This window comes from Vanessa atalanta, chromosome 14 (genome assembly GCF_905147765.1).
Source record: "Vanessa atalanta chromosome 14, ilVanAtal1.2, whole genome shotgun sequence".
Lineage (NCBI taxonomy): Eukaryota > Metazoa > Arthropoda > Insecta > Lepidoptera > Nymphalidae > Vanessa > Vanessa atalanta.
Window position 1 is genome coordinate 2,939,203 of NC_061884.1, and position 25,486 is coordinate 2,964,688.

Genomic DNA, 25,486 nt, shown 5'->3' on the forward strand with positions numbered 1-25,486 from the left:
CGGCAATATTTAGTATTGTTTTGTTCTGTTATGAAGGGTGAATATGCCTGAGTAATCTTACTTACCAACTACCAAGGTTGGTGACGCATTTGCGATGTTGAATAGTGACAATACTGCAAGCAGCCTTTAGATGCATTATCGACTGTCGGCCGAGAGAAAAAACTCCCCTGTACTCATTTCGCAAACTTGCAGTACTTTAAATGTAGCACTATTGATGTACTTAATTCCAATAATAATTATAATCAGGGCACTAATATCTATTTATTTTCAAATTACATTATTATAAAGAGCACTGCGCACTACAAAATTAAATCATCTCTCAAAATGCTGGACTTTCTATAATGTTGTAACAGTTTATGTGACCGTATCACACGAATCAGTTACCTGTCATCGAAGAAAATTTAAAATTATCATGTCACGTGATAGGAAACTATTAGCTCGTCACCAGTATTAAAAAAAAAACTATTTATTTAAATACAAAATATTTTTGTTATAAATAAGAAAAAATACCCTCCAATATCAAAGATCAGAGTAGTTCTTAAAAATTGCACATAAAATTTAATTTTCTATTTAAGATAGACAATAGGAACCCAGAATTGAAGTGAAGATCGGTCCTGACTGAGGAACTAAATCTTTGTCTATAATAGAAATGATTGTTTTCATTATTATATATTTTATTCCTAATATTATTATTGGAGTTACAATGAATATTCGATTACTAGAGAGAGTTTTAGTAGAGTAAAAAATAACAAAAAACACAAGCAATGTATATATGAAACTTTTATTAATGCTGAACATACATTACTTGTTTTAAAAGAGTATTTTTTCTCATTTGTTATCTAAAGGATCAATGGAAAGTCACATAGCAAAAACAAATCTAATAGATAAAAAACCAATAACTAATAAAGTTTAAGCAAACTAAGTACTTATAATTTAGTTTAGTGATGACTATTCTAATTCTGAGTAAAAAAATTCTAATTATTACGTTTAATTACCAAAGTGTACTAAATTTATGATATCTTAATTTCTTATCAAATTAACTTTGATTAAAAATTATTTTTTATTTGAATTTGTATGACTTGTTTTTTTTAATTTGTAATAATTTAAAAACTAACAAGTTTGTTTTTGTCTGTGTGTGCGTACATACACTTACACTGATCATTATACATAATGCGATTATCATAATAATCTTATGAATTTAAAGTGACGAAGTCTGCCTGTCTATATGGATATAGAAAACTCGTGTAAGTCGACCCATATAAGATGGGGTAACTTTTAAAACAAAGTCTTTTAGACTAGATGACTTCATACCGACGTCCCGACTTCGTACGGTTAGTAATGTAATTTCATAAAGTTACCCCTATTGGAGCTGAAATTTCCAAAAATCTTTAATTTACTTAATCTTAAATTTAACGTAATTATACTATATTTAAAGTCGTTATTTTTTATAAGGAAAAGTAGCAATTTCCCATTATAAGGAAATACTAATATTTCCATTTAAGCTTAAAGATTTTGTCAGGAGTGGGGACGACAATACCCCAATTGGTCAGGATGCGACTTTTTACATAGCTAGACGGGCCTTGAACCATTACGCTATTGACTATTCAGACACATAGTTTCGGAGATCATTTGATGAACATTAGCCTTAAAACAGAAAATATGTATCACATTAATGATATAGAATATACATATATTAATTATATTAAAATAGTATTGATTCAAAAGATTGAATTTTTTTTCAGTCCGCTCTGGTCATGGTAGGTTAAAAGATTTTCCTTAAAACCTAGTATTCTATTTCTTTTCGCGACAATACTTGCTTTGTAATTTTTTTTTACGCATTAACTACGAGCACTGCATATTAAAATATTTCAGGGTTGGTGTTATTCGTCGTAAAATAATCACATTCGACCGAACACTTGTGATAAAATGTCCAACGGTCAAAGTTTCACTTAACAAAACGGCCATTCCTATCTGTTTTTATGTGTTTTTGTTTTAACTGTGTGCGTTTTTCGACTAACAATTTGAAGGGCCATATTATATTCTGTGCACATTTTTTTTATTATTTAATGTCATTCCGTGCGTACCTCGCTAACAATTTCACTAAACCATTTTTTCACTAATCATATTTTTCAGACCTTTCGCCTGAGGCAATTAAAAGGCAAGAAATGACTGGCGAAAACACAGGTAAGGCTGAATTTTGTACCGACATTTTTTTATTAATTGTCTCTGCGGGCATCCTTTTCCGCGTTTTCATAGTACTTGCATGCCATGGGTTAAGTTAGTACTAAATTTTCGGATTTATCCCAAACACGTAAATATAATAAAAGTGACTAATTATTAATTAACTAATCGTTAAAGAAACGAAACCATTTATCGCGTCATTAATACTTTGTTAAATTTTGCGCAATATAATCGTAATTTAATGCAATATATTTATTTAAATATGTATGTAACCTTGCGATTAATAAATCAGTATTTATTATTATCATAAGTAAATAAACATTTATTAATAATGTTAATTTTATTATGTGCTATATTTTTAATTTGCCGCTTTAAAGTTAACATATATATCACGATGTATTGTTTCATAAATTTGTTCACATTAAAAAAAACTGTTCTTATTTTGACTTTTTTTTTTCGATTGTTTTTGTGACTTCATTTTTGCCATTAATGTGGTTTCAAATATACACACATAGTTAATGTCAATGATATATCCTGGAACCGAGTTAATGTTCTTTTTTTTTTTAGCTTCAGGTAGAAAAAGGCTCAGGCTAAAAAAAAAAAAGAAAACAATTAATTAAAAAATGTTTTTATTAATATCTTACGCGGATATTATAGTTAGACTTTATCACTTCTTTCAAAATAAAATAGTCGTTTGGCTAACATTAAGACAAAACATATTGTAGTCATTTTTATACGTTGGAGAAGTTTTTAGGGACTTTTTTACAGTACATAGTGTATAGTGTATACAAGCAAGCAAGACTGTCTTAAAAAAAGAAAAGACTTTGTCACAAGATTATTATTATAACATATAATATAAAATTATTACTCAATGGAGTATACAATAACACATGCCGCTTGTAATTTTCAGCGGTGAAACCCCCCAAGGGATTCAAAGAAATCCTCACCGAGGGCGGCCCGGAGGCGTTCGCCAAGGCCGTCCGCCAGAACAAGGGGCTGCTGCTGATGGACACGACGTTCCGCGACGCGCACCAGTCGCTGCTCGCCACGCGCGTGCGCACCCACGACCTGCTGGCCGTGGCGCCCTACGTGGCGCACAACCTGCACAACCTCTACTCGCTGGAGAACTGGGGGGGCGCCACCTTCGACGTGGCGCTGCGGTAAGCGAACTATGTCGTCGTGCTAATGGCCAAAAATCGCACTTAGTGTACAATTACGTGTGTTAAGAATAAAATTATACAAATTATGAAATGTGTTTATTATCGCAAGTATGACAAAAAAGTCAACGAAATTATAAAATTCCTACAAAACAATTATTTAATTTTTGCTTGCAAGCAATACTCAAAAACACATATTTTATATCTTTACAATAAATATTATGTACCCTTAACTTCTACAATGTTTCTACCCCACCAGGTTCCTGCACGAGTGTCCGTGGGAGCGCCTGGAGGACATGCGCCGAATGATCCCCAACGTGCCCTTCCAGATGTTGCTCCGTGGAGCGAACGCCGTCGGATACACGAACTATCCGGATAACGTCGTCTTTGAATTCTGTGATATGGCTGTAAGTGGACATCATATATTTTATCACATAAACATTTAATCATTAGCAATAACCAAATAAATAATATACATAAATAAATAATATTGACGTTCATATTTTAATTTCTATCTGCGAAGAAATAATTTGAAAAATTATTTTAAAAAGTCGATAATGTTTAATTACTAATATATTAAATTAATTTCTTCTTTACACATAATTAGTGTGTACACGTGTGTACACTTAGTAGATTTAGAGACAAAAATGTTAATTAATTAAATATGTTAAATTGATCTCAAAATTAATGTAGTTTATTTTGTCTTAGGTAAAAGCCGGTATGGACATATTCAGAGTTTTCGATTCACTGAATTACTTGCCAAACTTGATCCTCGGTATGGAAGCGGCGGGCAAAGCCGGCGGAGTCGTCGAAGCCGCCATCTCCTACACCGGGGACGTCTCGGACCCCAGCAAAAAGAAATACGACCTCAAGTATTACTTGAACCTCGCCGACGAGCTCGTCAAGGCGGGAACGCACGTCCTCGGCATCAAGGACATGGCCGGGCTTCTCAAGCCCCAGGCCGCCGAGTGAGTATTATGAGTGCGAGTACTCTGCCGGTAACGGCTACGATATATATTCAAGTGACATAACTTTGTATCTCAAACGCTGGAAAGTGTACCGGGCTACCGAGTTTACGTGCCGAATCGGCGGTAGAGCCCACTCGAGTAGAGCATAACCGAGGGCGTGTGGCGCAGGATGCTGATCTCGGCGATCCGCGCGGCGCACCCGGCGGTGCCCATCCACGTGCACACGCACGACACGTCGGGCGCGGGCGTGGCCGCCATGCTGGCGTGCGCGCGCGCCGGCGCCGACGTGGTGGACGCCGCCGTGGACTCCATGTCCGGCCTCACCAGCCAGCCCAGCATGGGCGCGCTCGTCGCCTCGCTGCAGGGCACGCCGCTCGACACCGGTCGGTCACATCCCGGTTGAACCACCTAACTTCCTATCCTAACTTACTTAGCGCCGAGATAAATTATTATATTCATTTTCTAAAACACCTAAAATACAACGAAGTAACGGTATTTACAAACGTTGCCTCGATTGAAGATTGATTCTGATCTTATTAATGAAATTTTTAAAGAATCGAATTAACGATGCTGTGATTCATGAAACTAACTTTTGATCTTGATCGTTCGTAGGTATACCCCTTCAAACTGTCTCTGAATATTCCGCGTACTGGGAGCAAGCGAGAACGTTGTACGGACCGTTCGAATGTACCGCGACCATGAAGTCCGGCAATGCTGATGTGTACCTTAACGAAATCCCCGGTGGACAGTACACCAACTTGCAGTTCCAGGCATTCTCTCTGGGATTGGGCAGTCAATTTGAAGAAGTCAAGAAGGCTTACAGGTTAGCTATGTCGAAATGTTTTTACTAAAGCGGGTATACTTACAACAATATTATGTATATTCACAAACGTGTAGATCTTTTCGAAAACAACGTTGACAATCATTGTATAGACATGAGAAGAAAAGGTAAACTAATAACACCTCGTTTCTTAGTATACAAGATAAAATAAGCGTGAAGAAATATTTATAAATTTATTTTTATTGTACTTTGCCGACTAACTCTGTAAGTAAAATGGTGAAAAACTGCAGAGTTTTTTGCCGGTTCTTCTCTGTAGAATCGAAGGTAGCTTTACATTTAATTCAAAACTTAAACAACGTTTCCAAAGTGCTTTTTTGAACCTACTTGTTGTTGTAATATTTGGATTTTGGTCCATTAAATTATTTATATTTCTTTGATAATAATTAATCACAGTTTGAAGTTCGTTTATATAAACCATACCCAAAACTTAGACAACTATAATTGTGTATATAATCTATAATTATATACAAACTTTAAGGTTACCTTACGGTTTGTCTCGATGTCCATTCCAGTCGGATTATTTATTCAAAAATTTAATATCATCCAGGGAGGCCAACCTTCTTTTGGGTGATATCATCAAGGTGACCCCCTCATCGAAGGTTGTCGGTGATCTCGCACAGTTCATGGTACAGAACAAACTGACAGCCTCAGAAATAACAGCAAGAGCCGAGGAGTTATCGTTCCCCAAATCCGTCGTGGAATTCTTCCAAGGTGCCATTGGTATACCATACGGAGGATTCCCCGAACCTTTAAGGTTAGTATATTAGATTACGTCACAAATTGTTGTAACACCACGTGATTCTTTTAACTCATCTAAGTAATTTCATCTGAGATCACGCATCAATCTATAATCAGTTTAAGCCCTACATTTAAGTTATTTACGTACTCACTAGCTCCAGGTCGTTTGATGTGGCCGCTATAAGATTCCTTCCAATTATTATTTAAAAAATATTTTATTTAATATTGTTTAGAGTTATCGCTGAACCATGCAATCAAAAACGGTGTGAAAATAATTCCTAAGTTCTCAGAAGATATACCCAAAATATTTTTATTAAAATTTCAATGAATATAATTAAATATTTTTATATATATACAGGTATTTATTTACGTGATGTGATTGCAGATCAAAAATCCTTAAAGACATGCCGAGAATAGAGGGACGTCCCGGACAAGAGCTACCGCCATTAGACTTCAGTAAATTGAAACAGGAATTACAAGAAACTTACCCAGGGGTAAATTAACTTACTCGAACCAATCCTAATATCCATCCATATTACTTTTATATGGACAAAAGATTTTGTTGACATTGCACAAAAAGAGTTTCCATAACAGAAGTGCTTTAGCTACTTACATTGAGATCAGAGAGAGTAATGTATGTGATGTTGTCCAATATTTATTTATTTATTTAAGAGTCATAAATAAACCCGGACACAGTTTTAAAGAGATTAATGTCATCGACTTATGCCCATACTACCCGGTGACATATAGCGAATTGTCGACGGCAGCCAACAGCTGACAGTTGCTAGACAACACTACCCAACTACCAAAAGATGTTATGATTATGATATTAGCATACGACAAGGTCAAAAGAACGAAACACCGGAAAATTTTAAACTTGTACCTCTATCGGTCATTAGTAGCTGCTTAGAAATGCTTCTGGATATGTGTTCTTGAGGCGCTGATGAATATATTCCTTTCGACACCACATATTAAGAGTGGGTGATACTCTCCTACTATCCAGAAAATACATAAATAAATAAAGTAATGGTTTAATTTCCAGGTTACGGATCAGGACGTGATGTCCGCGGCGATGTACCCGCAGGTCGCGAACGACTTCTTCCGTATCCGAGACAAGTATGGACCCGTCAAACATCTCGACACCAAGACCTTCCTCGTCGGGCCCACGGTGAGCTCTCAGAATTTTTCGAAAGGATAAAATTTATTTAGGTCACCTTAATAGGCATTTAAACAAAAAATAATCTCCCTCTTCGTAACTTTGTATCTATTTTTACACGTACGAAGTCAAGACGAGCAGTTACTTAATAATATAAGAAAATGGAGCTCTTGTCTCAGTGGAGTCTCATTTTATGTAATTTTAACTTGAGATTGCCTTGTAAATTCAGGTTGGTGAAACTATTGAAGTGAAGATCGAGCGAGGCAAGACCTTGGACATTAAGACACTCGCCATCTCCGACGAGATGACGGCGGCCGGAGAGCGGGAAGTGTTCTTTGAACTCAACGGACAGCTGAGATCCGTGTTCATAAGGGACGACCAAGCCAGCAAGGTATACAAATAATTATTTTCATTAATTATACATTTATCGACTTTTCGATCGTTAATAAAAAATAATATATGTATGAAATTTCCACTATGTTACTTGGATTAAATATACGAATAATTTTAATTTTTGTTTTAGGAAATGAAAATTCACCCCAAGGCCGTGAAGGGTGACAAGAATCAAGTCGGTGCTCCCATGCCCGGCACAGTTTTAAGTAAATATATTTTTTCTTTTCCTTTTTATAGTTTAACTTTGATAGTTTACAATTAATAATACTCGCTGTTTAACAAGAATCAGTTGTTATAGACTGAATTATCATTTTATAACTGCGCAAATAAATTTACAAAGTACCTTAAATTCCCTTTTTTTTACATTTAAATATACTCCACAGCTATTAAGGTAAAGGAGGGTGACAAGGTGGACAAAGGCCAGCCAATCGCAGTGTTGTCAGCCATGAAAATGGAGATGATCGTTCAAGCACCACGAGCTGGTACCATAGTCTCCGTGGCCATCACGAACGGTCAGAAGCTGGAGGGAGACGACCTGATCTGTACCATAGAATAAGTATAAATAAGATTCAGTTTCCTTTAAGTTCGTATATCACTTCCAGTCAGACTGCTATTATAAAGTTTTTACAAATTTATACAAAACATCACAATATTGATAAATATACATATAAACTGTTTCATTTTACATTTATCTTTCTCTGAACCGATTTATACTTATTTGAACTTTATCTTTGTTGTGCAAATTTTATATTATATTTTGGAGCGATAAGGGTATGAAATTCGTGAAATTATACAAAAATTAATAATGAATTTTAAATGAAAACAATACCTGTGATATTAACACTATTAAATAGTGTCAACTACCCGCAATACTTAACATCACAGTACAAACACGGATTGTGAATAGATAGGAAATAATTTATACTTTTAGAGATTTTATTTTTAAGAACACGACACGAAGTGTTGATATGTCGAATGGCCTTTTGTAACTTTTAATAATAGAATAGTCATTCCATGTTTTATTTCATTTGAACGATTACAATATTTGTAATAGGATTTAAATGCTGGTAACACACAAAAAGACATGTTAAATGGAGTAAAGACATTTTATACTGTTCTAAATTTTCTAGAGCAAGCGCTTAATGTACAATGTTTTTTTTACATATTTAAAATAATAATACTTTGTTTTATGGTTGCGTGCTTCCAATATGATTTGTTATCCTTTTTATTGTTAATTTTTCATATTTATAACTTAATAAATGTTTTAAATATTTAATGTGTTTTAGTTACATTTAAAGATATAAAATAAAAAATAGTCAATTCCAGGGCAAGAATTTTGATCGAGATATACATACTCTATGGTATTTATGATAGATTCGTGCAAAATGGCGATTTGATGTCGGGGATGTTGCTTTCGTAACTTCAGAATTTAGTTGAATAGTATTGTAGTGGAAAATATAGCAGATTTATTAGCAAATCGAATGTAACATATAAATATAAAGATTTTCTTTACTCCTCCTGCTATTCGAATATACAATACAAATACTTGGTAAAAAGATTTACCACCATCTCGTCATTATATTTCACGACAAAGAATTTGTTACTTCTTCATGTTTATAGCGTTACATTTGTTATAGTTACAATATCTAGATGCGAAAACCGTGCGTTGGCCTTAAAAATTTAAAGCAAAACTAGGATTTTAGTCAGTTTTTAAACAATTACGTTTTAAAGTATATATGTTTATCTCAAGAAATAAGAGGGATTTGACGAGGTAAAAGTATCACATAAAAAGCTATACCCGAACAAAATTATAGCATGAAATGGCAAATGATAAGAGATTATAGAATGAAAGGTCATAATCAATTTATATGGAGTATAATTTAGTACTAGTTTTACACAATATCAATTCTACCGTAACATTGTTTAAGAATATACAGATTTTAATATGCAGAATCAATCAGCAGGACAAGGATAGCAGGCCTAACGTATGGCAATTGTTATATTAATTCGATAACAACATTTAAAAAAAAAATGTAATAGACATTTTTTTCTTACTTCTTCGAAATTTCAACCTAAACAAATACTTTAAAGGCTCAATTCCTTTGATCGAAAATTATTAAAGTACAGCCCACAAGCACGAAGTTCACATCAAAAAATATTCCTTATATATAAATATAAAAAGTCTTTCATCACTATCATCTTTTCCTGTATATTTTTTTTTTCTTTAAAACTTAGTAAAGCTAGTAATTATACCGTACCGGAAGATTTAATAATAATATCTTCATTTGTTATTAATTACAAGCTAATAAGACAAGCACCCACTCATCAGATATTCTACCGCTAAACAGCAATTCTTTACTGTATAAATCTTGACCGCGTGAAATGGTAGCAGCATTTTACCGTTGAATTGCAATTCCGATCCTCTGGGCAAAAAATGATCCAGCTCCCCTGTCACCAGGGCAAGCAATGAGGTGTATTGTTGTGTTCCGGTTTGAAGGTGTGTGAGATAGTTTAACTGCGGGCACAGGGGACGTAACATCTTAGCTCCCAAGGTTTGTTGCAATGGTTATTATTTCTTAAAGCGCCAATTTCTATAGATGGTGGTGACCGCTTACCATCTGGTGGTCCATTTTCATTCGCAAAAAGATGCTCATTATCTCATGATAACGAGCTTTGCATGAAATCTTGTACATCTTAGTAAAAGTAAGTACACTTTTTTTCTTAACTTTTCCTATGCATTTGTACGTAGAGTTAATTAGAGGATCTTTCAGTGTTATTTAATCATCGATGACCTACCTTTACTAAGCTACAAAACATAGGATAGATACTAAAGTTATAGGCTTAACATTATTTATTACTTAAAGACAAAATGGGGAACTTTATGATATACATTAAAAAAATATAATATACTGTTGTAAAAGAAAGTTATTTGTTAATTAACTGCTGCAAGTTATTTGTACGGTGTATTTATATAAGTTGTATGTATCACTCTTGAAATTATTTAATAACGTTTTTTTCTTTATTGGTTAAGTTAAGAATTAAAGTAAAACAGTACAGTAATGTAAAATAATGTAACAACGTTCCCGGTTCCAGCGTATCAACAAGAGAGCTTCAATTTCCCGCCAATGTTTTCTTTTTTTTTAATGTTGCCCGCTTCAAAAATCGTAGCGACAACACTTTGTTGAAAATATATGGAAATATAGAAAATTTAATAAGTCTACAGCTGATATAGAATTTTATAAGATTCTTAAATGCACCTAAGCAGCACGTTAAATAAAATGCAAACTTTCATGAGCCCTTGGGTTTGAAGAGTTTATTTTACTATTTGTCACGGCAACCGAAGACGTATTCTGTAAAAATTGCAACTGGCTATACCTTCGATTCTAAAGTCTTTACAACACTAAAAAGTCTTAAAAAACCAAAGCTACCCCATAGTTTGAATATACATATATTTAAATTGTATTTGGTGAACATTAGAAATTAGCAGAAAATACACAATTCTTAAATATGTTTTAAAGCAAAAAATGGCATATGCAATAATTAGTAGGTACTCTATAACTTCAATTGTCTTTATACAAGGGATTATTCAATTTCTCTAGTTATCTTTTCTTTAGATATAATATTGTAATAAGCTTAAGTATAATTTAATATCAAAAGCAAAATTGTCAGCAATGTTCGTTCTAATTTCTATACTTTATAAAAGACATAACAAAAAAAACTATATAAAACCTTTTTTGATTTTTTATGCCCAATATAAAAAAGTATTTTAAAATAATTAGGAACATTCAATTATTAAAGTAAAATATTGTGACTTCGGGGGCAAAACAACTTAACCTTAACGGACCAATAATTTTGGTGTCTAATTAAAAAAAAAAATCCCTTAATATTTACTTAATTTTCCTTATTGTCAGTATAATTAATTATTTCAGTTTAAATTAATATGTTTTTTAATTATAAATGTAAGCTCACACATTCTGTAAAAACAAAAGAAAAATGAAATTCAAAAAATAAGGAAAGGAAAGTATAATGATTAATTAAACGAATTCGATTATAGAGATAGTTTTGAATATTTATAGAAAACTATGATTAATTTATTTTAATTAAATTCGAAAACAATATTCAGCATTATTTAATCACAACATAATATAATAGTCTATGATCCCAGGCTCTCTATTGTCTATTCCAAACACATAAATAACTTTGACATAGAATTGACGCAATATCATTGGTTGAGATCTTGAATAATCTATAATATTAATTATGGATTCTTAACTACATACTTATCAGACTCGGACATAAAAATAAACCTCGAAATTTTAGTTAGCAAACTGTAAAATTACGTAAATAGGTCTAGTATGATGGAATCTAATTATATAACATCACGACTAAGGCATTCCTTAATATAAAATCGTACAAAATTAGCGACAATTAAGACCCATGTCTTAAACCGTACTTTCCAAATGGATTAAGAGTTTTGCCATTAATAATGTTAACTATCTTAATATTTTTGTTTGACTTTATAAAATTGTAAATCAATCACAAATTAAACAACCGACTGTCGATACATAATATTGAGAAATATTCTACAGATACTTATATATTACAAAATATGCTACAACCATCGTCTTATAAGAATATACAAATATTTTTTGTATAACGGATATGGGTCCTTACGCCTGATCATGCCCCCTCTTCCCCACCACTCTACTCCTACGTTCGTGGCGCGTATTCCATATACTTCATTACTATATATATAACAATAATAAGGTATTTATTTTACTAACGAAACTCTGACTCAAGAATGAATTTATTTTTATTTGTCTTACTACATATTTGATTATTATTTTTCTTTAAGATATATATATATATAATTGAATTCTTAACAAAATTCTTTCAATAACCATCAACTTCGATGTCTCACATCTACCGGGCGTCCGTGACGGCCACGTTTAATAATATTAAGTATTTAGTTAATTTACAATTACATACAGTGCAAGGCTAAACATCAGCTAATCAAAATTTACTTTTATTATTAATAGCATGACGATTATTGTGGATTTTGTCTTTGACATTTTTATTTTATTATGGGACTGGGTCGAGACCACCTAGAGCTCATTTTCTAGGTGAAGGCTAGATCCCGAAATAGTTTAAACACTAAATAATAAACATTTTTAATATACAATAATTCTCATTAATTTCAATCTAATTCCCCGGGATGTAACAGCGATTTATCTATTTGGGCGTATTTAAATGAATCTGCTATTTCTTGGGGAAGGTCTGATAATTTGGCATCTGGGATGGAATCGTCTAGATCATTTGTTGAGTTAACTGAGTTTGGGTCACTGAGGCTTAGACTGGTGTCCGCCTCATCTCCATAGCATCTACGCTTGTGGTCTGAAGGTAGATTGCGGTAGGAGGAATTCTCTACCCTGATTGCTTGAGTCGTATTGCTGAAAGAGATTAGCGTACAATTTGAAATACTTGTCAAACAAATAGTTTTTATTCCTTTATAGAAAACATAATAATATATTTTTTACCTAGTCTTCCTCAAAATAGGACGTCCCATTTCGACTTGTAGCTCCAAAGAGTATAACTTAGCCAATGACTCTAATTTTTCTTTCTCCACGGGATCTTGAAAACTCGGCAATTTAAGCTCGGTTTGGCACGAATCTTGTAAAAATTTCGACAACTGCTCATTCGCTGCGCTTAATATGAGGAAACCTGGCCTTTCGTCGCGTATCCGTCGACATCCTGCTCTTATTTCGCGTACCTCAGACACCCCTGCGTTACCCATTGAATTTTCACTGCAATAGTGATCACTCTGGGGTGATTTCTCGCTTATATTCAAATCGCTCGACGATGTCTTCTGTAAAGTGAAATTTGTGCGCGGCGTCTGATTAAATTCCTCCTTTTTTTCAGACTTCTCTTGAAATTCCTGAAAGGAATGAAAAAACGTCTCATCGGCGTTCTGTCCGGATACCCCCGCGTTCATGACGTCGCTGAATGTTGAATATGACGAATGCGGCAATATCTCCTTCTCTTTTAAAGCTTCGTCTTCGACATCGACGACTGTTTTCGAGTCCGACATCATTGCGTCATCGTCGTTTCCCGAATCCACTTTAGCTCTTTTCTTCTTGTATCTATTCTTACAACTAGCCCATCCGCCTTTAACTAGAAACTTTTCTTTCTTTAACCTTTTCGGTGGTGGCATGTTGCTTACAGATTTCGTACAATTGTTATTCACAGATTTTGATGATTTGAATGTAAGGCTTTTATTGAAGACTTTGAGCTCCTCGATGCCAGGCCAGTCTGTGAGCTCATCGTCACCTTCTCGATCGCTGTCATTGGTTATTACTCCGTCAGAGTCGCTGCTGCTCAAAGAGCTGCTCTCGTTGCCCGTGCAGTCCATACCACTGTTTGAATCGTCGAAATGTAACGGATTCCTCAAAACATTAGGCGGGTGAGATTTATTAAGCATCTTATACTTTCGATGGTACTTTCCATCTATTTTGCCTGTACTTGTGGTGGCACAGAAAAACGGCGGCAAATCTGTCGCTATTCTATAACCCGTGAGTTTAGAGAGCGTTGGTGTGCCGTTTTTAGACAAATTTTTATAGACGAAGTTAAAGCTAGAGCTTCCCGGCAATGATGGAGTATTTGTAAACGAGGAAAATTTTGCTTCTTCCGTGTTATGAGATTTGAGGACGATTTTTCCCGGCTGCAATACTGTATCTTTTCTCTTTTTATCCGTGTCGTATTTTCTTGATTTAATATCGTTTTTAAAGAAAGCAGATTTGGATGAGCAGCCTCCGCTAAATGATCTCTCTCTCATCTCGCATCCATCGCCTTTGTCTCTATGTGACCACTTGCGTTTTCCACAAAATGCGTTTCTGTAAATAAATAAAAATTAAGATAAATAATAGTGACATTAAAATTTAATATCTTATAAAACTAAAGTTTATTGAGCTTATTCATGGATTATTCTCCCTGCCAGGTAAACTGACCTCTCCTGTTTTTGTTTACCGCCGTGTAGTAGTGGCGAGACACTGTGAGTCGGATTCGTGATCGTCACTGGCAAGGCATTCGGCTATAAAAAATAATTACAAAATTAAGGTAAACTGTTACTTTTAGTATTTATATATGAACCTAAAAAAATATTTGACATAAACAAACAAAATCAACCAACCGGTTTTTATTTTGTATGCACAAGGTTTTTTATTTAAATGTAGAAAGCAAATCAAATAAAATAAAAAATAATATGAATTAAATCAAAAAAATATATATTTAAAAAAAAGAAACAAAAATATTTGTCAGAAGTGGGATTCGAACCCACGCCCTCAGAGAGGACCAGAACAACTCGAACCCGTTCTGTACGGGCAAGGGAACCTTGAGTCTGGCGCCTTAGACCGCTCGGCCATCCTGACTGATAACAAATGCATCGAAATAACCGTTCGTTTACTACTACTGATCATCATTTTTTTAATTTTTATTTTTGCGTAGTAACAATGATTAATGATTATTACTTTATAGTACGTGTTTATATTACTTTCATTAGCGACAACTTTATAACTTTCTTAATCGAAAATGTTACATAATAATGTATTATTTCGAAAAAAAATCAATGTCGAGATTACAATAGAGGATTACTACATTTAAACTATTTTTAAAGCTAATTTAATATAGCCAATTTGGTAATATTGTTGATTGATTTTTTTATTTATGTCAATATTACATCACAAACAATTATATTGTAAGGAATTTATATTCCAAATTTAAAAATAGCTGTATAAAGTAGCTAAACGGTAACAAAAATACTGCCAGCATTTTCCCGGCGAATTTCAATTCCAATTCCCAGAGCAAAAGGTAAACAAAATGTCACTTAAAATAACCACTTTTACTCCAAGGTTCAAGTGTTAATAATATAATTATTATTATTTTCTATTATTACAAAATAAGTAAATTAAATTATTAGATATACACAGGTATGTTGTCTATATTAAAATATGATTCCAGGAAATAAATATATATTATTTTATTGATTAAAGTAAATAGTAAGCAGTAATTTATATTATATTCATTAAATATTACTCAAAAGTTTTACTTTTAATTATAACAACCTTTATATACCTAATCAAACAAATGAGCATTAATACTTATTTTCTAATAATTATATACATATATAAATAAATAATGTAGTTGTAAAATCATACTTCGAGCACACAATGTTTAAAATAAATAAATTAGAAATATTGTGTGCTAGTAGTACTTTATATACCTAACTTTTATATAAAGTATATGATTTATAAATATTAGTAAAGCGTTATTATTGAATTTCTTGATAAAATAAGGATTAACTTACCTCTGTAGTAATACATAATATCTCTACAGGCGGTGTATGTTTACCATCAGTATACTCTACTGGCATCTTTTTATACTTTCTTTTCCTCCTAGCATTAGCTGGCCGAGTTGGTGAAAAATTTTCATTGAACGAGTCAGATTCAAAATTACCAATCTGGCAATAGTGTCGAGACTTAAGGTTTGTTGATTTGTGTATGTTGAGATGTGGGTCATCGGAGTCTGACAGTGGTTGTGTGATGAGAGGTGCCTGAGGCGGGCTACTTGAACTTCCATCTTCAGCGAGGCTTACTGCTATTGCAGCTGCTGCAAAATATGTATTTATTCAAAAATTTATAGGTCATCACATGAATATAAAATAAATTCATAGTAATTTAATCAAAATTGATAATATGTTAGTGTCAACGAACACAATAAAGGTGGTTAAATAAATAGTTTAATTGAGAAAATTATGTAACATCAATTATATTTTTGTAAATTGTAAATTAGTTAACTTATTTAAACTTACTAATTTTAAGGTAAGTACATTATACATACCAATTTTCAATAAATAACCATATATATATACATTTAATAATCAGGATAATTTTGAGACAAACCAACCAACCAACTAAAATTTAATTTTAATTTTTCTTTTAATTATTTTGATGTCTCTTTAATTACTGAAAACATTAATATTAAGAGTGGGAGAAAATTATGAGATGCTTATTTTATCACTAATGGAACAAAGTTTTGGAAAAAAATGAAACTTGTTAATTGAAACTTTTAGTGTTCTGCAAGTACTGATTTAATGATTTTTAATAATCTTGATAGCTTTGAAGTGATCAAACTATTTTTTATAACAATTGAATGGGTCGTAGTTAAATCTAAAATTTACCAAACCCATAACTAGAGGATATACTGATATAAAAATATAATTAAAAAAAACTAACGCAAATTCCCCGCGGACCTGGTACGTCGACGCAGTCCGATCTTCCGACGTTCTTGCCTTCCACAATTGCTCTCTTCTAAAGCCAGATTTAAATCATGAGACAACCTTTCCATCGTCTCTAAGCAATTTACACACAAACACTCATTATCAACAATTTTTTACATATGCGTTGACATCTAGAACGTACTATACGACCGGCACTATTTTATTTACACCTTTATTTGCCCTACTTCTATCGCGTCCTTTCACTAAATTAATTTTAAAATTTAATTTGAAGCACTATTTTAATATTGTTTCTTCAGTCTTATTACAATAAAAAAGTGAAAAGTCAATGTTATATTCAACAAGTTATAATATTTCAAGCTATTAATTAAAACGTATTATGCGAATCCGGAAGATATTCTATTTATTTTGCAAGCTTCATATTCTTAATTCATCGAAATAATTGAAGTTTAAGGAACTATAACAGAAAAAAAGATCGAGAATGTATTACGAAAAATATAATAGGTACACATCAAAGATTAACTTTGAGCAAGAACACTATGAAATTGTAAACTCGAACTCGATGAATGAAAAAGTAGAATGTCGATAGTGTTGCAAGCCAATAGTGAAAGTAGTATAATATGTGTTATTCATAAATATTGTTGTAGTAAAACTAGTTATATCATAATGATGTAACGATTCAATAATTTCTAGTCATGGAATTGAAAGCAATTTTATCGTTAAGTTTCAATGAAATAAATACAGCATCCAACGTCATAATATGTTTTAAGAGGCGACTATTTAGGCGCAAGCTACTAATGGTAGGCAACACTGAGACTTATTTCAGTTGACATTCTCAACTCACGACATTCATTAATGAACTCATTTATGAATTAATGAAATATTTAATACAATACAGAATGTATTGTGTTAATTGCACATAAACAATATGTTTTTAACAAAAAATAAAAAAATATAAAGAATTATCATAAAAATAAAAAAATAGTCATAAGATACATAAAATTTTAATAGATGAACATTATATCAATAAAAAATCTTAACGATTTCTTAGGTTATTAGCTTGCAAATACTGATGCCTTGGATTCAAATCCCTGATCGAGCTATTTAAGGCGCTGGAAAATCATAAAGCTTTTGTTGAATCACCTGAACCATGTAACTGTAACGAGGCTGTCCCTGAACGATATAAAATCAAACATGATTATGCTTGTTTAGGCGCGATCGGGGACGTAATGGATATGTAATTTCGTATATACGAGGGATACGAGTATATGAATAAAATTTTACCGATTTTATTTAAGGCTACAGATCGATTCAGATAGTTTGAGTTACGGATATAAGATTATTTAAAAATTGTAAAAGAAACACCAACAAGATAGATTTTACTTTATTGGTAGTCTATTATTTAGTTCTAGATAAAAAATCACAGAAAATAAACAAATAGCTTCCAAATGAGATTAGATAAACATTTTTTTTAAATTTTGAATACGGTTTACGGATAGATTTTTATTTTGGATATCCGATAGTTTCGGTTACGGCTAGGTAGCTCCAAGCATCCCTGTTACGGATAAAGGATTTTGACAAAATAGTTATAATATGCATATGATTCTTATTTTACATTTTGATTTTCTTTCAACAGTGAACATAACTTACAGCTAATTTGAGAACTATAAAGCGGTAGATTGGGTATTAACATAATAAAAGTAATAAAGATGAGGTGACCTCATCTTATGTTTATTTGAAAAAAATAATTGAAATATTATTTTTTTTTGGTCTTTGAATATAATTAGCTTCTTCCAATATTTCAGCTATTGTTACCTGTATTTTTTAAATATAAAATAAAATTAAACAGTATTTCAATATTTTCAATCATTAATAACGAACGCAACCAATGCTATATACGGCTGTCTTCGTAGTGACCGTTGATAAACATATGTCAATTTGTGCGCCAATTTTTCTTCTAAACTAAATTGATGGGATAATAAAGTTTGTTGTTTAACAGCAAAACGAAATTTTTTACGAGACGTGTCCACTGAATGAAACATATTAAAAGTGTTTAGTTGGGATTATTAAGTATAAAGGTAGGTACTTTAATTTACAAGTAAAAATATTAGTTTACGGTAAAACAGCAATTTGACTTAAAGCTAATTTTAATAATCGCTACAAGTTAACTCAGTTTTTATCTTATAGACATATTAAATGAAATTGAGGATTGTTTCTAAAAATTATATATTTCATTATAATTATTTTTGTAAATTTAAGTCTAGGACTTGAGTAGCGTCGTGTTCGTCTTACCAGCATAGATGCCATTTGTTACCACTTACCACCGTTCAGGTCAGTTTTAATTGGTACTGATGTATTTGTCAACTCTTAATAATGATAAATCTACTCTAACTGGGCTAGATAAAAATGATACTGCGTTTTTTTTATTACATTTCATTAATTTATGTGTCATCATTTTTACCTACATCACTAAAAAATAACATTATACATTCCTAATCTTTCAATGCTTCTTTTATTTCACTTGTTTAGTGATTTACTAACTATTGCATTAAAACAATCATTTAAAAACTTTTTTTTTAACTATAATTAGCTATGATTAATAATATAATTAATCATAAATAAACTCATCAAGGATATAACACAAGTAGCATACAACAGTTATACTGAAACAAGATTATATTTCTAAAATAATACTATATTAATTTATCCCAAAAGTTTATGATTAAAACAGTTCTAGTGTTTATTATGTTGATATTTTTATAATATCATTGATTTCCTCAATACTTTATTTACTTTAAATAATCACTAATATGACCTACATATAATAATCTACACACATTATTCTTTATCAACATAGGTACATAATTTGTTCTTAGCTTTGATAACAAAATAATATTTTAAAATACACAAAATAATATCACAATTTATGTATTAATAATAATAATTACACTCTGAAAATAGCAAACACTTATATCTGGCCTTAGACCAGCTATAATCTGATTTTCCTGAAATTTAAGATCTAATTTTGAAGTCGGCATCTAAATTTGTTAAAATCAATATTAATGATATTGTATTAAATTTTATGTGTTAAATTGTTCAAGACATTTAATAATTATGTTTAAATTCTTCAAGAGATTTAAAATTATATAAAGTTTTCATCCCTGAAATTTGCTATTATAAAATGGTTATCTCTATAGCTTGAAATACTCGGCTGTAAAAATCTGCAACTGTCTTCCTTCATCTCCATGTAAAAATTTAACTCAAAGCACCTTTAAACAAAGTACAAATTTGATTTCTTGAATCAGCTGTTTTAGATAATATGTATATACATATAAGTATATAAAATAGCCCTCTGCGTGGTAGTTGGATTGTCACTTAAATAGTAATATTCACTCAATTCTGCTCCAACTTTTTTTGTTATTATTATAACATTTTTACTACTACTTTTATGGTTTTTATAATCTAATATTATTGATGTTACTTAAGGACAAGGTAAGTCAAGTCCAGCCGAAAACCTGTGCTGTATTCAGAATCAGCTATATGGAGACTGCTTATTTTAAAACACCATTATATCTAATTATCATTATTATTCATTTGGCATAAAATAAAGATTCTTTATTCCTAAATTAAGTTATTCATAGACTTTCATTACACAAATTAGATCATAATTATTTTCTATGTTTTATAGGATATATACACTTTATTCCTTTCATCATTTTAATTATTTATTTCTAGCTGAACTATAAAATTAATAAAACATCTGGTTTCTTTCATTCTATGTTTTATGGCAGCTTTACACTTAATTCAACAGTATAACATGACGCTTCAAAAGTGCTTTTATGATGCTACTTGAATAAAAAATATTTTGATTTTATATTATCATATAAAGGTCTCTTTGCTTGCAAATAAAATGGCATACTCATATCTTAGTCGTGTTTTTCATCTTATAAAACATTCTAACAAAATCATTTGCTTTTTTGCTGTGCAATATTTAATTATGTAGTATACTGGTATATTCCACAATAATTTCAGAATTAGGGTGATGGAGGCGTCACCAGACGCTCCAAGACGCACCCGCGCTGCACTGGCAGAGATTCCGGCACGATTAGACCGCCTGCGCGTTACTCCCCTGCGGCCCCTTACCAACACCAGGGAGGTATCGCCGTCCCTCCCGCCAGGGTACCTTAGCCCTGCGCCATCACCTGATGAGTTCCTGATCCAGCAAAGAGGTTTGTTATAGCTATTATTTTAATCAGTATTGAGCACATTTTACTTGTATCAGAAATAAATTAATTTTCTAAAGAAGATCTTATTTTGTGAGGATGTGTCTTATAATATATAGATGAAATTCTGCTTAAAAGTTTAGTTATTTTGGAACTTTTGAATTTTGCTTAGATTTATAGAATTTAATTAAATATGATTTAACTAGCATTTTATGTATGTAAATGATAAAAAGTGATATTTTGAAATATACAATGTTTTTTTTATGGACCCAGTATGGGAGCATTTACAGGATAAGGACTTTAAGAAACGTCTATTAATTTGCTGCAATCAATTTTGACATACTAATGTTTTTTGTCAATGCTTTGTTCACTTCTAGATATTTTACAATTTAAGGTCACCTAAGGGTCACATATATAAATCTTGATATAACATGAAATTTTGTTTGTATTAAGTTTTTCCCCGAAAACAATAAATCATATTATGTTATATGTGTTTGTCTGCTTGGAGCCTTTTGATACCAGAAAAGCTAAAATAGGAAATTTTAAAATAACATAACATTCATCCTTCTAGGTCGCAAACGTCTGCCAGTGACATGGTCGCCCGACATTGATTTAAAGCGTTCAGCTTTTCAGTCTACGGTCCGCACACCACCTAAAAATACACCAGGACGAAACTCACCGCCTAGGCTTGGTGTAACATTACGTTCTACCCCAAGAAAGCGTCTTCTATTAGGTGATGTTGAACGAGTCCCACTCACCCCAGAAAAGATTGACTTTAGCGACATTAGTACGCCGCAAAAATTTAAAATCACAAGCCCGCTCAAATTTACTCCGCCTATAAAGCGATCTCGTCTGGAACATACCTTCGATGGAGAATTTAAGGGGCCGCTAGACACGGCTTTGAAAGGGCTCAGTCCGACACAGCTTATACACATGATAAAGAGAATAACTCATAAACATCCAGACATTGAACAAGATATACGAAAAGAAATGCCGACACCCGATTTATCACCTTTGGAGGAAAAACTATCTTATCTTAAATCAAACATATTTAAAAGCCTTCCAACATCACGCTTGACATCTAAGACTGACTCCCCCGCTTATTCGCGGGTCGCAACCCATCTCGCTGCTTTTAAAAAGTGCCTCATTGAGCAAGGAAAGGTTTTGGTTGATTCTCAACATTGGGAAACTGTTATGAAATATGTATTTCTCGCTTGGAGTTATGTAAGGGCTACACCGGTTTGGGATAATCAGCCTCATAATGCGCAGCGAAAGCAGTGCTTTAAAGCGCTAACAAATTTCTGTATGACGGCACTCAAAAAGGGTGATTTTGATAGCTATTTTATGGCAGATGTTCAAGATAAACTGCAAGGCATGGAAGCTGATAGTGAAGAGGTCCAATCTTGCCTTAAATATGTTCAAGGACATTTGCGCGATCATTAGTTAAATTAATGTAATAATGCAGAATGGTATTTTTTGATGAAGTGGTAATGCCACAGGATAATGTTTACGAGAGGTTATTGAAACCTCTTTGAGGCTTCAATACTTTTTAAACTTCCAATACTGTAAATCTAGGACAATCAAATTAATTTTCTTTTTTATTTTGCTTAACAATGATTCATTGTAAATAATTTGATGTAAAATATGTGCGGTTTTCACTATTAATGATGAATTTTGTTTGTTTTTTTTTTTACATGTTAGATTTAAGAGCAATGTAATTATTATGAGCACATAGTTTTAAAATCTTTGAAAACTTGTTCTATGTAAGCAAATTTAAATTTCTTCTATTTGGAAAATATTTTACTTTTGTAATATTATCTTTAATATTTTCATTAACTTGTTAGTAGCATTAAGATATGAAATGCCAAATACACTTGTCAATGAGGGATTTTCAATTAATTCTGTTTAATAAAGATTAATTCACATTAATAAATAATACTAAGTGTCACTTGGTTTTGATTTCATATTATGTTTAAAAAAAAGCTGAAAATCCCTTATAAACTCTTTTTAACTCGATGTAAATTAAATAATTTTAGCAAATATTATCTGTAGCAAAACCCAATATTAATTTAGATTTTTTTTTTATAATTATTTTGTCTTTTATTTTGTATGAAAAAGGAGGCCTTAGATAAAAGTGATTTATCCTCGATATATGTAAGTGTAGTAATTAATAATTGGATTTTAATAATTGGTTACTTGTTTAGGTTTATTTTAATAAATTGTAATGTCTGTAAAAGTTGTATGTAAAGTCTTAAATAGTTCCGGCCTTAGTTCTTTATGAAAAATCAAGAAATCAGTTAGATAATCCATATCTGATTAAATTCAGTTTAATTAAATAGTCGTACCGTTTTATCCTTAAAGACAGATGAAATAAGTTTGCTATTAGAAATGTTTTTTTTTTCCAATAAAATGCGCAAACAGTTTCAAAAAAAAACAAATTGAACCATACTCCTAATACGGAACGTTAGTTACATCATAAAATAATATTATCAACCTTGTCATGCATTTTTGACAAAATTATAAAACAAAAGAACTGTCCTACGTAACATGGCGATATAATCTGTACCCTGTCGGCACAACTAAAAGCCATTAAACTAACAATTGAATTGAAAAAAAAAAAACTGATTTATTAATCAATCAGTAAATTTGACAAAGGCGGGATATTTGGCGCCCTTTTCAGTTTGACACATCAAAAACAAATGAGTCTGGGATCGGTTCTTCTTAAAAATCATATTCGATAAAAATGTTTTTAATGTTAAAACTATGTATTTCACAGTGTGCCTTAAAATGTACCAATTTTTTTTTTTAATCGATCGTAGTTTGTTTTATAAACAATATATCCTACGATATTCTTTGATACCAGTTTGAATTATGTATAGAATGTAAGGTAAACATTATTTTCCAATAAATCGTGTTGAATAATATTTTTGTTTATTATTTTCCAACAAGTTGTTTTTCAAAATTAATAATGAAGTATTTTTTACATTGGTCCTTACTAATTACAGTTTTATTGTTAATTAAATAATGATCATTAAGGTAGTTAAGCAATTAATTAATTGTAAGGAAATAAATTAATTAATTATGTAATCTTCATTTTATTTACAACTCATTTACTAATGAGTAATTTAGACAACACAATATAATATATAAATAACGTGGACTTGTACTAAAATCATCACTTCATCTCTGTACTACAACGAGTAATATTCTTTAGTGATTCCGATAAATTACTGAAAATGGATTTCAATTTGTCGGAAATTTGTACTTTATTGGCCGAGAGAATTGAAGACTATAAAATTGTTGCCAAGAAACGCAGAATGCAAAGAGGTACACAGACTTAATATTATATTAATTTATATGTTCAAGTAGTTTTCTTGAAACTATTTTATAGTTGCTAAAAAAGTATTAAGCATATATAATCTACATATCCTCTGGGATATTATAATCAAAACAATTAAAACCAGTAAAATCGTGTAAATATAGTATATTCCATGATTTAATTATCTATGTTTGATAGTGTTGGTGTTTTATATTAACTGTTTAGAATATCTTTAAATAATATTTCGAACGCAATTTTGTATAAATGTCAGATGGAATTCAATCATTTGTCTATGTCTATGGGCGGTGATAACTATTTATATGTGGTCAATTTGCCAATACGCCTATTCTAAAAAAATCCAAAATGTTATCTTACTACACCATGCTGCTTAAGCACAGTGTAGTAAAAACTTAATTCTTAATTAAGCTGTTCGCTGTCCAGTGCTCTTTGTTACTATTTTTAATTTTTTAACTGTATCTTTTTATTTAATTTTTAATTAATATTATTTTAGAAATCAAATTACAAAAAAACAAAAAGCCGAAGTTGAGCACAGTACAATCTCCGAAGAATTTTAAGGCTGACGGTAAGTAATATTTATATTATGTTTAAAACAATAACACAACGATATTCTTGTGCCTACTAAAATTATAATAGAAAATAAAAAATAAATAAAAGTAAATGTTATCTTTTGTCACAGATGTGCAAATATTCGCATCAACCCCAAAGTCAATAACTAAATCTAAAGTTGTGAGAGACAGTTTTTCATCAGTAACTAAAGCTTCGCCATTCGTAACACCAAACAGACGGCGAGTTTGCCAGCGAATAGTTACGAATCCGAGGCGACTGACTTTTAATGAAACGGAGGATTGATGATGAAAATAATTTAACAACTGCAAAGAAAGAAAAACAATAATGATAAAAGCCTTTAAGGAACTCAACGCCGAACATGGTGTATCAATGATATTGATATGAAACATTGACTTGAATTATTTAATTACATCATTTAGAGGAGACACGTATGAAAATAGCGTAGTGAGTTCGAAATTTCACGAGTGAGATGCGAGTGAGTTCCTAGCAGAACAAAATAGCACTGCAGATGTCGATCTAAAATTGTTCGTGTTTTTTTTTATAAATAAGAATTGGATAATTTATACAAAAACTGATATAATAATATAATAGATACTTATTAAGTTATTGTTACAAAATGTATAGCTGTTATAT

At 31.6% G+C, this 25,486-nt stretch overlaps 3 protein-coding genes and 1 non-coding gene across 9 annotated transcripts in view; 2 read left to right on the forward strand and 2 right to left on the reverse strand.

Annotated features, from left to right (window-relative positions):
* The window catches only part of LOC125068942 (pyruvate carboxylase, mitochondrial), a 40,595-nt gene extending 31,933 nt beyond the window's left edge, over positions 1 to 8,662 (forward strand). For 2 of the 5 annotated variants that reach the window (XM_047678333.1, XM_047678334.1), the window contains exons 14-26: positions 1,743 to 1,757; positions 2,134 to 2,184; positions 3,092 to 3,341; positions 3,598 to 3,745; positions 4,047 to 4,306; positions 4,475 to 4,689; positions 4,919 to 5,129; positions 5,695 to 5,901; positions 6,271 to 6,379; positions 6,928 to 7,053; positions 7,271 to 7,432; positions 7,565 to 7,640; positions 7,818 to 8,662. In XM_047678333.1, the coding sequence (XP_047534289.1) occupies positions 1,743 to 1,757; positions 2,134 to 2,184; positions 3,092 to 3,341; positions 3,598 to 3,745; positions 4,047 to 4,306; positions 4,475 to 4,689; positions 4,919 to 5,129; positions 5,695 to 5,901; positions 6,271 to 6,379; positions 6,928 to 7,053; positions 7,271 to 7,432; positions 7,565 to 7,640; positions 7,818 to 7,990 (2,003 nt within the window). In that variant the 3' untranslated portion in view covers positions 7,991 to 8,662. The remainder of the gene's footprint in view (positions 1 to 1,742; positions 1,758 to 2,133; positions 2,185 to 3,091; positions 3,342 to 3,597; positions 3,746 to 4,046; positions 4,307 to 4,474; positions 4,690 to 4,918; positions 5,130 to 5,694; positions 5,902 to 6,270; positions 6,380 to 6,927; positions 7,054 to 7,270; positions 7,433 to 7,564; positions 7,641 to 7,817) is intronic. The other 3 variants (XM_047678336.1, XM_047678335.1, XM_047678337.1) reach the window with 3 other exon arrangements.
* Positions 8,663 to 11,528: 2,866 nt separating this feature from the next.
* LOC125068856 lies at positions 11,529 to 17,257 on the reverse strand. Its single transcript, XM_047678195.1, has 5 exons — positions 16,722 to 17,257; positions 15,794 to 16,095; positions 14,439 to 14,521; positions 12,972 to 14,324; positions 11,529 to 12,884 (listed from the first exon to the last, which is right to left on the reverse strand). Exons 1-5 carry the CDS (start codon positions 16,831 to 16,833, stop codon positions 12,632 to 12,634), a joined length of 2,103 nt encoding a protein of 700 aa, XP_047534151.1. The 5' UTR covers positions 16,834 to 17,257; the 3' UTR covers positions 11,529 to 12,631.
* On the reverse strand, positions 14,743 to 14,858 carry Trnal-caa. Its single transcript has 2 exons — positions 14,821 to 14,858; positions 14,743 to 14,787 (listed from the first exon to the last, which is right to left on the reverse strand). It is a non-coding gene; the product is annotated as a tRNA-Leu (tRNA).
* A 1,391-nt stretch (positions 17,258 to 18,648) lies between the features above and the next one.
* On the forward strand, positions 18,649 to 23,870 carry LOC125068891. 2 transcript variants are annotated; one of them, XM_047678252.1, is made up of 4 exons: positions 18,649 to 18,801; positions 18,983 to 19,054; positions 20,756 to 20,952; positions 21,518 to 23,870. In XM_047678252.1, exons 3-4 carry the CDS (start codon positions 20,766 to 20,768, stop codon positions 22,387 to 22,389), a joined length of 1,059 nt encoding a protein of 352 aa, XP_047534208.1. In that variant the 5' UTR covers positions 18,649 to 18,801; positions 18,983 to 19,054; positions 20,756 to 20,765; the 3' UTR covers positions 22,390 to 23,870. The 2 variants fall into 2 exon arrangements, with proteins under 2 accessions (XP_047534208.1, XP_047534207.1); XM_047678251.1 differs by lacking the exon at positions 18,983 to 19,054.
* Positions 23,871 to 25,486: the final 1,616 nt, after the last annotated feature.

What these genes read in the sequence shown, in the direction of transcription:
- LOC125068856 (XM_047678195.1), bottom strand. Translation starts at nt 16,833, where the DNA reads ATGGAAAGGTTGTCTCATGATTTAAATCTGGCTTTAGAAGAGAGCAAT. An exon ending in GGTAAACAAAAACAGGAGAG is followed by an intron (nt 14,325 to 14,438) that starts GTCAGTTTACCT and finishes ATTTATTTACAG; the next exon opens with AAACGCATTTTGTGGAAAAC. An exon ending in CCTATTTTGAGGAAGACTAG is followed by an intron (nt 12,885 to 12,971) that starts GTAAAAAATATA and finishes AATCTCTTTCAG; the next exon opens with CAATACGACTCAAGCAATCA.
- LOC125068891 (XM_047678252.1), top strand. Translation starts at nt 20,766, where the DNA reads ATGGAGGCGTCACCAGACGCTCCAAGACGCACCCGCGCTGCACTGGCA. An exon ending in GTTCCTGATCCAGCAAAGAG is followed by an intron (nt 20,953 to 21,517) that starts GTTTGTTATAGC and finishes TCATCCTTCTAG; the next exon opens with GTCGCAAACGTCTGCCAGTG.